The sequence below is a fragment of the Mytilus trossulus genome, chromosome 12, assembly GCF_036588685.1.
Source record: "Mytilus trossulus isolate FHL-02 chromosome 12, PNRI_Mtr1.1.1.hap1, whole genome shotgun sequence".
Taxonomy (NCBI): Eukaryota; Metazoa; Mollusca; class Bivalvia; order Mytilida; family Mytilidae; genus Mytilus; species Mytilus trossulus.
In genome coordinates this window covers 41,649,942-41,662,570 of record NC_086384.1, presented here as the reverse complement: position 1 = coordinate 41,662,570, position 12,629 = coordinate 41,649,942, and the positions used below count along the sequence as shown (strand labels likewise).

The window sequence follows — 12,629 nt, the reverse complement described above, 5'->3', positions numbered from 1 at the left end:
ACCTAAAAGTAGTCATACAAAACCCGACAAAGATTTGACAGAACAGCACAAAACCCGGAAGTGACAAATAAAATGGAACAAAATAAGCAAATAATAAAAGAAAAACAAAAAAGGTAAACATAAATTTTTTTTTTTTTTTGAATAAATAAGAAATTAAAAAAGCCTTTAGATAAATAAATAAAAGTAAAATCACAAAAATCACAGAAATATAGAACTCTGACACTACTTTTAACAAAGAAATATGTAACAAAGAAACACAAAAGACAAAACACTCATAGCACATTAGCAAAATTGAACGACAATGATACACATCTTTTCCCCATAACGAAATAACAAGATGTATAAGGCCAGGAGCATATATTCTAACCTATACATACTGTTCCCAGGTATAACTAAGCATATTGTGTTGTCATTTTAATGTTATATTTCATATGGTCATAAAAGAGGGAGGTTTAGCATGGCACAAAACCAAGTTCAACCCACCATTTTTCCTTTAAAAATGTCCTGTACCAAGTCAGGAATATGACCATTGTTATCATATTATAGTTCGTTTCTGTGTGTGTTACATATTAACGTTGTGTTTCCGTTGTGTTGTTTGTTTTTTTCTCATTTTTTTAGTGTAAATTCACATTACTATAAGACGTGTCACGGGACCTATCTATCAGGTATTTCAATTTGGTTTTGATGTACTATTTGTTGTTTTTATAGGATCTTGTCTAATGCTTAGTCCGTTTCTGTGTGTGTTACATTTTAATGTTGTGTCGTTGCTCTCCTCTTATGTTTAATGCGTTTCCCTCAGTTTTAGTTTGTTACCCCGATTTTGTTTTTTGTCCATGGATTTATGAGTTTTGAACAGCGGTATACTACTGTTGCCTTTATTTAAGTACAGAGCCAACTCATATGTAACAAAGAAACAAAAATAGGCATATAGACAAAGCACATATTAGCAAAAGTGAATGAAAGACAGAGACAAGGCTACAAAGTTTTACCATAGCACAATAACACAATGACGGGACGTATAAAACGGTACCGGCAAAGCCGGCACGTCAAATTTAACAAAGAAACACAAAAAGGCATACCAAGAACATAAGCAAAATGAAAGCTTGAATAAAAAAAAATACCATACCACAATAACCCAATGACGGGATGCATGAGTACCGAGCCACGCCAAATGAATGTTACCAGATATATATACTAAACAGTAAAAGTGATAGTTTACAAAGCCATATAAAAGAACACTGTAACACGATATCAAGTTGATAAACAACGTCAGTACCTAGAATCTTCGTGTATTGTTTGTGAAGTTGATACGAGTTATTTATCAATACAGACTTGATATCTTACGATGAACTTATTGAGAAAGAGAACGAGACGTTCTTTGACATAAGCCTGGTTCATCAACTCTCTGCTAAGACTATGGTAACGTTATATACAAAGTCTTAGTTGCAGCATCAATGATTTGTATATATAGTTTACTATTCAAATCCTTGTCAGCATCAAACTCATGAATACCGAATGAGCTCGGTAATGAATATTTGTCTCATATGCATGTGAAGTTGGTATATTGCTTCAGTCTATCTAACTAGAATATTGATATCTGATTACGTTATACTACATATGTTAGATTGATTGCTTCTAGGCTGGGGAAAATTAATAGTTGCAAAATTTATAAATCGTCTATTTGTCATTGATTCCGACTGGTACAGCTCGCTTATGTCAAATTCGAGGTATAGTGCGTCTTAAAATGCCAACATTTTTTTCTCTCAAAAAGTCTACCTCCAAATTCAACAAATATATGTTGTCAATAAGAAACCCAAGCATAGTGATCACTTGTTCCTCTACGTAGCATATTTTATCTTTTGGTTCACTATAAACAAAATATGTCATATGGTATCCCAAATAAATAAATGTATAGCGTATGATACCATTTTTATGTTGAAAAGCATTTTGGATAATCTTTTTAAGACAACTTTGGTGGTATTCAGGGTTGAAAATCAAAAGTTTTTATAGAACTAGTGTCAGAGATTTTTTTGAATTATCTATTTTTTTAAAGAATCTTCATTGGTATATTATAGCCCTACGCGAGTAAACCGTTTAACAGTATTTTCGAAGAGCCTCATTCAATGTTGACAGCATTTTTGTCAATCTAATGGGACGAATATTTGATATTCGAGGGGAAAGGGGGTGGGGGTGCCAGGAGGATTTTGAATATAAATAACTCAGCCTTGATAATCACAAAAAAATAATGGTTTGTTCTGTGGTAATTTGGAAATAAATAAATAACCCTACTTACAATGTATTGAAAATAAATAGCTCAGCAAGAAGTAAAGTCTGTTCTCCCTTGAACGTAGTCACTGTTTTTCGGAATCCATATGTTTCTTATTTATTTTTAGTTTTCAGTGTTGATTGTCGTTTTGTGTTTTATCGGATCCTCGGTTCATCTTTTGTTCAGTGATTGCCCTTCTGTATTCTCTTTGTGGTGCATTCCTTTGTAATTTAGCAATTTTGTTTTAAACTTGATCATGAGTATTAGTTTATTTCACTATATTTATTATACACCTGTGGTGAGCTCCGTTTATTCATTTTACGTTGTTCACTATCTATACTTTCTTTTATGTGACGACAGGATAATAATTATAGCAGTGTTTTCCCCCACTTCTTATCAAGCCAGGATATCCCACGCCATTGACTGATTTGCCCCAAAAACATGTTTTCACCAAAATAGGGCCACAATAGCATGGTAGGGTATTTGACTCACTATCATTGGGACCATTTGCATTACTGAAATCCATACAGGTACAAATTTTAAAAATGACTGTTGTAATCAATATTTTGCAGAAATGATTTACTGCGTGTTTGTAAGATTTTGTTGATAACAGACAAACTGTTGTATGTCTCCGATGGTTATTTTATAAGGCTTTTAAGATCTTTTAAAATAAAAGTTCAAAAAATATTAGTTTAGAGGCGACACGCAATTTATGATGTTTAACCTGTGTAATCTGGACACATAGCTGTCTAGTCAGAACATAATATATTCATCACCTGTTATAATACCTGAACATAACTGGTACATATTTTAAAATTGATTATATTAAAGGAATTTCCGTTTCGAAAGTAAATAATATTAAACCCGGATAACGTTTTAATACCGAGACCGAACATATTTTAGATAGACACACACAAATCGAAAGTAGACTCAAACTTTGGAATTTTATTCATGCCAAAAGTGAAAGAAACAGACATATATATATTAGGTAAATTAATTTGCAGACTCCTCTGGAAATAAAGATCATCACTCCTTTTCGTGTAATAAAAGATTTCCTTCTTCCGGTTGGCCATAACAATTAAAGATGTGTGTTTGCTGCATTTAGCTATCGAAAGCGGAAATTTTTGTTCTCACATTTCCTTCTTTTTCTTATTCATGCTTTATTGCAACGAGAGTGGAGTAAGTAAACTTTTTATAATATTCAATAATATTATAATATTCCTTGCATGCTGTAGTTTGGTTATTTGTTCGTTTTGTACTGTTAACTTATTTCTGAACAGTCACCCCTTTTTAAACTACTTAAATTACAGATCATTACACTATTAAAAGTATACAAACACGAATACATAAATGATCATTACAGGTTTATAGCATATGTCTAGATCTACATGTTAGCAAGTATTTAATACCAAAATACGTCTTTTCTGGAATTTGTTTAATTTGTTTTTATTATTTTCGGTGTTATCAAAAGATTCCTAAAATTGTTGAAACTCGATTGCAATTTAATTTATTCTGATGATATTCTGGATTGCATGAGTTATTTTTAGCAATAAATACACCTTTAAAATGATAAACATGTAGTATATTTTTCAAGTGTAACTCAATATTACACTGGCATGTAGCTTGATTTACAGATTTAAACTTCCTTAATCATGTTAATGTTTAAAATAGTACAGAAGAAACTTATTAAGTGTTCATATGTGTAATAAGCGTACACATGATACAAACACAATCGTATGTAAATGTGAAATGTTATAGGTGATACCTCAAGATTAAGCACAACATATATGCATGTACTACAGTACAATAATTAATTTCACTAAAAAAAGAATTAATAAAAAATTATCATCAACTCGTATTTTATTCTTCTCTTCATTTTCAGATAAATATATATAGAAATAAACTCCTTTTAAAATGAACTAGTCCAATAATGTCATATGTATTAATCAAAAGAAATTTATTTGATCAGATATTTCTTTGAAAATGGGACTATACCTTCAAATTCTAACATATAAGACTTAAATATTCAACATTGCAATAGCAAATTCAACTAAGTAATTTGATTTATATATGTTTTGAGACTAGACCTAGAAATATAAGTAGGACTAAAAAGGTGTGCAAAGTAACACAAAATTACATTTTACTCTATTATCTTTAACATGTTTAAATGGGCACTAGCTACGAGGTATATCAAAAATCTAACATATTTTTTTTTTTGTCTCAATCAGTAATGAAATACAAAAAGTGAAATAGTTATTCCTTTTTAGTAGCCAATAATGTTCAATTTTGTCAAAATAAGCAAAAAAACATTGATTATGAGTTATTCACTTGCAAGTGAATACTTCGACCTCATTGTATCTGTATTCATGTGAACTTTAGTTTAACCCCTTAGCTTGAGATGGATAACACGTGAATTGAATGTGTAAAGTTATTTATAGAAAGAGAATGTCATTAACATTGAACGTGAAACCAAGGTTAATCATTTGATTGACTGATTCTATCCACAAATAAACATTCTATTCCAGGTAAAAACGATGATAAATATTTGTTTTTTATCTGTAATATGAAATTAAATAGAACTAGAATAATTCAACAGCACGTGTTTGCTTAATCTATTTATATCTATATTTATGTTTACATCGCTTATATGGTTATCGGCTGACTATAGAGGTCAACTCGATAAACAATTAGATGGCGTTTACACTCAAATACACACGAAATGAAGCTACTTATTTTCATACCTGTGCCTTGTTTATTGTTTTATTTAGACTTTTGCTAGTTTGGGTACATGTTTTACATTGTTATAAATCAAATATGAGAATTTGATTATGATCGGTGAACATGAATTTGACTGCTAGTGCCCCATTAAAGCAAGATGCAACATTTAAAAAAAAACATTAACACATGTTTAGTTTTTACACCCGGATACATTTGAAAATGCCTGTACCAAGTCAAGAATTTGACAGTTGTTGTCCATTCGCTTGATGTGTTTTAATCATTTGATTTTGCAATTCGATTAGGGAATTTTTTTTGAATTTTTCGTTTTTGCTTAAAACACAAATGTTAAACATATATTTCAATAAGAAAACAAAAAAATAATTTAATCGTACTTCTTTTATAGAACTTTTAAAATTTAACTATGGGAAATACAACATCGACAGAAGACAAGGTTCCTAAGGAAATATTTGTAGAACAAATCAACCAAGAAATAGTCGAAAGCTCAACTGATGCGTTGGTAGTATTTGTGGATACCAGTTGGAGCCAAGATGATGAAATAATAAAAGTTTTGGCAGCTATTGGTAAAAACAAGTTCGTTTCGGAATGGGACAAACTAAAAGACACGAAAGCTAATAACTGTCAGGTTGGCGATGTATTTCGCGTTCCTTCCGGTGGTATCCAGTGTCGCCATCTACTGTTTGCAGTTTGGCGGGAAGGAGATGCAAAAGATACGACCGATGTGCAGTTTAATTTCATTGTACAAAATATGCTGGAGAGGGCAAAAGAATTGGACGATAAAGTTTGCAACATAGCCATTCCAATGGGCGATGGTACGTTTTATAAATAGTAAAATAGTAACATATACGAATAAAAGTTTAAACGCATACCAGTATATAGAAGACGAATATATAATGAAACATAAATATAACTTTGTAAAGCATCTCCCCTTTCCCTCATTTGCATGTTACTTATTGGACTTATCTAGACTTGAATCTTCATCATTTCCAATATAACACTTGAGATGAGATACTTTTATCAAAGTCAAACGTGCTTGTACATAACTTAGTTAAGTATATATACCGAAACTACAAAATACCATCTACAGAAAGTTTGGAAGACATATATGATGTAATTTGATGAGTTATTTCCATTTGTAAGTATGTTCTAGGCAAACTCCCCTTCTCTTTATGAACCAAATTCCGTTTGATTTACACGAAGCTAGAACAAAGAAAACATTATTCCTGTACCAAGTCAGGAATGACAGTTCTTGTCTATTCGTTTTTGATGCGTTTTGTTATTTGATTTTGCCATGTGATTATGGACTTTCCGAATTGATTTTCCTCTAAGTTTAGTATTTTTGTGATTTTACTTTTTAAACATTTTACTCTTTTTATTAACAATTTTAAATTGTTTTCTACACACATTTTTTTTATAAGGCCTAATGTAATCCACCATTCCGATCAATTTAAGGTTATTGGTGAAGCATATTTCTCAGTTTCCGTCACCATAGTTATTGAAATTAAATTCTGTGTCTTTCAAATCCTGTATATAATAATATTTTCAACAGACAAAACTATTGATAGGATCGTTTTTGTGATTGAAAAGTATGTATTTTGCAGGTATGGACATCGAAACCCACGTAAAGATAATGAACAACGTTTTTCTTTGGTTGATGGGATTAAGTTCAGACACTACAACACATATACATTTTCTTGCTTCTAACCTTCCTGTGAAAGAAGTTCTCGAGAATACATTGCAGAACTTTAAGGAATTTGCTCAGAAAAAACTCGATGATACGACGAATGACGAGTCTGAAGATAGTGGTGATGCAACACCTCAAACTCTAACAGGAATCGACATGACAGAACCTTCAGAGGAAGACCTAAATGGATACGATGATGATGACAATGATGATAAGACTAGATGGGATGAGTATCCGAACAACATACAGAGAGAACATCTTCATAGAATGTCATCTGAAAGTAGTTGCGAGGAAATAATTCCATTTAGAAAAAATGTGGACAAGTTTCCCGAGAAGGAAAGTATATGGAAATACTATGCTGGTTCACATGATGATTTTGAAAACATTAAGCGTACAAAACGTCCAAAATCTGTACTATTTGATGAAGTTGCAGACGAATATTCTATGGAGGGCAGACCAGTACAAAGAACACTTTCACAGTCTAGTGTTGATGAAGTGATGTTGGATTTTACAAATTATCCATCAAAACGTAAAATTAGACGACCAAGAAAACCTAAACCTAAATCTAAAAAATCAGAGGTCCCACCATCACCATCACCACCACCAACAGAAGCATTCTTCTGTAGTATTTGCCAGTCAAAGAAACATGAGACAACTAAACGAGTTTTAGAAAAATGTGGACACGAGTTTTGTTCCGAATGCATTAAAAAACATTTTGAAGAAAAACCGTCCTGCCCCAACTGTAACACATTTTATGGGAAACCTCTTGGTAACCAGCCATATGGTGTTATGTCATGCAGGACTGTGAACCAGTACCTTCCTGGTTTCCCTGGAACAGACACTATCATAATTGATTATGACATCCCAGACGGAGTTCAGACGGTAATTTTTCATTATTTTCATGAAATATTTATATGCATCTGAAAGTTTTACAGAAAACAACATGATTTGTTTCCCGCTAAGACGACGTTTATCTTTAAATTGCCGTAACCACAATCCCGCCCTCTGTTCTTCGAATACCTAAACCTTTTTTGATTTTTCGAATAAGACCTAAAACCAGGTTTGTACATACACGAGCAACATAACGAGAGCCACATTTGGAGCAGGATCTGCCTACCCTTTTTGATAATCTGAGATCAACCTCGGTTAATTGTTGGTGTGGTCCGTGTTTGCTTTTCTTGCCATGTTGTGTTTAAGGACTGTTCAGTTGTTGATTTTTATGTCGTCTTTCATCGTTAACCATGGCACTGCAAGGTGTTTTCGTTTGTTTTAGACTGATAAGTTATCCATTTGGTATCGTTCGACTTTCTTTTATCAACGTAGAATATATGTGTGACATGGACAAACATGATTATTTTCCGTTGCTAAGCCAGAACACCGTATGCCTTCCCCGTTTATTACTCACTCTATGCAACGTATCTAGCTTGTAATTAGTACAACAAACTGTTGCCCCAATTGGTCATGCTGCTTTTCGAAAGCATACCTACCATTGTTTATCGTCAAAGTAAAACGAGGAAGCTTTGAGACATGGTATCTTTGACAAGGTTTTACAATGACCTTGATTTAAACAAATATGATATCCATTTAACATATTTTGAAAAAAAGAAAACCAATAGTCCACAAAACACTACATAGCAAATTAAGGGTGGAAAAGACGAGGGTGAACTCAGGTGCTCCGGCTATATGGGTCTACACAAGCAAAACAAGGGTGAACTCAGGTGCTCCGGCTATATGGGTCTACACAAGCAAAACAAGGGTGAACTCAGGTGCTCCGGCTATATGGGTCTACACAAGCAAAACAAGGGTGAACTCATGCAGGTGCTCCGGCTATATGGGTCTACACAAGCAAAACAAGGGTGAACTCAGGTGCTCCGGCTATATGGGTATACACAAGCAATACAAGGGTGAACTCATGCAGGTGCTCCGGCTATATGGGTCTACACAAGCAAAACAAGGGTGAACTCAGGTGCTCCGGCTATATGGGTCTACACAAGCAAAACAAGGGGTGAACTCAGGTGCTCCGGCTATATGGGTCTACAAAGCAAAACAAGGGTGAACTCATGCAGGTGCTCTGGCTATATGGGTCTACACAAGCAAAACAAGGGTGAACTCAGGTGCTCCGGCCATATGGGTCTACACAAGCAAAACAAGAGAGTTGACATAGAAAGTAATTGGTGTGTCACGGTATATCTTATGAGTGTACACGAAACATATCATGGTTAAAATGCAATTAAATTCGGATCAGTCAAGTACGTGGGGCGATAAAACAATATTTGAGTTAACAGGTTAGTACAGATCAGACAGATGAAAAAGTTACATCGGTTTAAATAGAAAGACGGTAATATGCCAAAGACTTAATATAAACCACAAAAAACGAAAAATACTAAATTGTATGACCGGCATTTTTGATGATGTTAGTATTAATAGTTGATGTGTTTCCCTCGGTTTTGGTTTGTCACCCGGATTTGCTTTCTCTCAATCGATTTATGACTTTTGAAACCGCTATACTTCTGTTGCCTGTGTTTATGTGACTAATACAGTATGTTTGAAAAAAAACCATTCACATACTTTGTACATATTTATAAATAAATAATAAATACACAATTAAATGTTTATTTATATTTTGTTTTTCACATAAGGAGAGACACCCAAACCCTGGTGTTAAGTTTAAAGGAGCCCACCGAACAGCATACCTGCCTGATAATGAACAAGGCAGACTCATCCATAGAATGCTAAAAAAAGCGTTTGATCAACAGTTAGTCTTTACAGTGGGGAAATCAGCTACCTCAGGCCGAGATAATGTGGTCACGTGGAACGACATCCACCACAAAACACGTGCTGATGGAGGTCCAGAAAGGTAATGCTTTTATATATCTGTTTATTATTAGAGATCATGTTTTCGTTAATATTCTACACCAAGTGATTTTGGGTGGGCCTTTCTGTTTTTGAAATGGGGTTTCGAATCAATTATACTCCACCAAAGGTAAACCTTTAGTCAAACCTGCGGTTTCAATAGGATTTTATATTCAATCACCAAGGACCGCTGTAAATTATTTCTTTAAAAATGTCTTGTTAACTTCATTTCGATAATTTTTAGTGTTTCCTATTACTATTCATACACTCTACAAAAATATTAGTAGGGACACACTGATATTCAATATGTTTTTTTTTAATTTCCAATTACTTCATCCCATCCATCAATATATTAAAGAGCGGCAAAACATACCAAATCAATATGTATACTTATAAGATGACGACAAACAACTACGGCACGTTAAACAAAACCTGTGACAAACAGTATACAAATGTATCATAGACTAAAGATAAGACTAAAGACAAATCTGCACAACCCCTAAATAACAGGTTAGGATTAGGTAAAATGAATTCTAAACAATTCCTATTTGCCGCCCACCAGTCGTGTGGATTACTTTTATAACCGATTTTTATGCTAAGCAAATATTGGCCGTACGGTGATCTATAGTTGTTAACTTCTGTGTCATTAGGTCATGTGGAGAGTTGTCTCATTGGCAATCATACTCTTATTTTATTATATATATATCTGATTCAAATATGTTTACATCAATATTTCAGATATGGCTATCCCGATCCGGAATATTTGGATAGAGTATATGAACAGTTGAAAAAAAGTGGTATAATCGACGACGACTGACTTAGTTGTGTTTAATCTGTGTTTAAAATGATTTATGAATATGCTTAAATTAACTGTGATGGTTTTTATAGAGTTTATTAGATAAGTAGAAAACAAGTGAATTATAATAAAACTATCCAAACTTAATAGAAAATTACATTTTGGAAATTAAATATTAAGTGATTTAATTTGAAGGGTTTATTTATCATTTTTTTTTAAATTTCGAAATAGAAATGCTGTGCAAATCATATATGTTTTTAAATTAACAACAATTTGAATTATTGTGCATTTTACTGTGCAGTTTTTTTCAAGTTTATTTTATGTTACAGAGAAAAAAATAACTGGAATTCATCATTTCGTCTGGTTACTCAAATGCTTTAATAGTCTAAATTTTATAGGTCTCTGTTATGTTTCATCCTAACTACTTCAGATTGCTACTCGTCGGTATAACTTTTCAAATGTTAGATTATGAACCAAAATTGTTCAGCCAAAGCGTGATTTACCCTTTTCCAGATTTGGAAATATTGATAATAATACCCAACGCATGGTAGTATAGTTGTATACACATGTGATTTGAACTGACAAGTGGTAGAACAATTAGCGTGTATCTTTTTATATAATTTGTTTTTCATTTAAAGTTATTTTTTTTTCTTTGAAGAAAAAAATATTACGAAAAAGAGTTTTTTTTATTTTTTAAAAAAAAATTTAATGTTAGCAAACGATTGGTACAACACAGGTTTAGATTTAAAGAGGTTAAGTATTGATAAACAACAGGGGCTTAAAAAAACAATGTGACAATAACAAGTGAGATTATTATACAATTGAGAAATGACTGTAATATTCTTTCTGTGTATTTAGAAATAACATAAAAAAAAAAACCGTGGTGCATACTGAATAACCCGTGTAGCGGGTTTTTAAAAAAGTGTTTATTATATTGTTATTGTATTTTAAAGTTATTTCTTATATTTTAATTCTTAACAGGAGTATGTAATGAAAAAACGTTAATGACGTCGCGGTCACATGACAAAATTATTGGATCTATGAGCTTATAGACAAAAAACACTTTCAGCCAACCAGAAGACGTGTTACATCCACAATCAAATTCTTTTAAAATTTCTCTTTTTTGATAAATCGTTATATGAGCCTTATTCTTTTGTATTATATACTGTTATAATCATATGTACCCTAATGTCAATGTGTTTACTTTAACATGTTTGGTTGATCAATTGTTAATGAATGTACGTGCTTAAAGAAATATGTGACTTTTTGTATATCAATTTTTTAGATATAAATGTAATTTGTATGAAATTAATTAAGTGTAAAACATCATCAGAGATACCCTGATAAAAAAAATCGTTCACCAGACAAATTTCATGTACATTATGGCATATTATCTCACAATTTACTAAATGAGACGAGCATTATTGTATGATCTTTATAATCTAAATATTCAACACAATGTTCAACAATTAATGTTTATCTAGTACTTAATGGTGTACGAATTTATGTAGAAAACGTCATAAAATGAAAATCATCATTTTATATTTGTTTTCAGATTTCATTTCAGAATGTTGACCAATTAAATTCAAAATAACATACAGAATATAAAAAAATATAGATTTAAAAATTGAATGATTCTGTTTTTAATTTGATTGAAGTGTAAAAGTGTTGACCAAAGTGCATTCTGGATAAAGCATTTAAGAGCTTTATACTAAAATTTGTACACACGATCAACGATTTTGCAACCCTAGAAGATACAAAATAAACTCATCATATATTGCAGGATTTGAATTTTGTTTTTACGCCATACGCACGTAATTTACATTCTACGAACTTCTATGTCTTTATCTCTGATTGAGAGTTTTCTCATAGACAACTATACCTCATCTTCTAATTATTGTACGAACATAACGATAAATATCAAGATTTTCCTATGCAATGTATTGACGTTGTCACGAGAAACACGTGCAGTCATGAAAGTTGAATTTGTTGAAATACACTTTCAGGCAATTAAAAGTAGGAATTCATATCAAACACATGCAATGTGATTACTACGAAACTAAAAGGTATTGACTAACGTTTCGTTACTAGTGTGAAATCTGAATTTAAAAATTGAACATAATCAAGTGCACCTTTGGTAGATTCAACAAAGGTAAACATTCTTTTATAATACAGATTGTTACACATTGTTGAAGACTTTGCATCGAATTCTAAATGTATTTTGCTATTTGTGTCGTCTTATTGACGTATTCTTTATATTTATTTATACTTTGGGGTTAGCTCTGGATCAAAGG

The 12,629-nt window shown here is 32.2% G+C and overlaps 1 protein-coding gene across 2 annotated transcripts; it reads left to right on the top strand.

Moving 5' to 3' along the window:
• Positions 1-3,155: 3,155 nt before the first annotated feature.
• On the top strand, positions 3,156-12,188 carry LOC134692098 (uncharacterized). Of its 2 annotated transcripts, none has more exons than XM_063552496.1 (5): positions 3,156-3,254; positions 5,388-5,814; positions 6,604-7,568; positions 9,326-9,543; positions 10,278-12,188. In XM_063552496.1, the coding sequence occupies exons 2-5, from the start codon at positions 5,406-5,408 to the stop codon at positions 10,354-10,356; spliced, it is 1,671 nt and encodes a 556-aa protein (XP_063408566.1). In that variant the 5' UTR covers positions 3,156-3,254; positions 5,388-5,405; the 3' UTR covers positions 10,357-12,188. The 2 variants fall into 2 exon arrangements, with proteins under 2 accessions (XP_063408566.1, XP_063408565.1); XM_063552495.1 differs by having other exon boundaries at positions 3,185-3,445; positions 10,278-12,187.
• Positions 12,189-12,629: the final 441 nt, after the last annotated feature.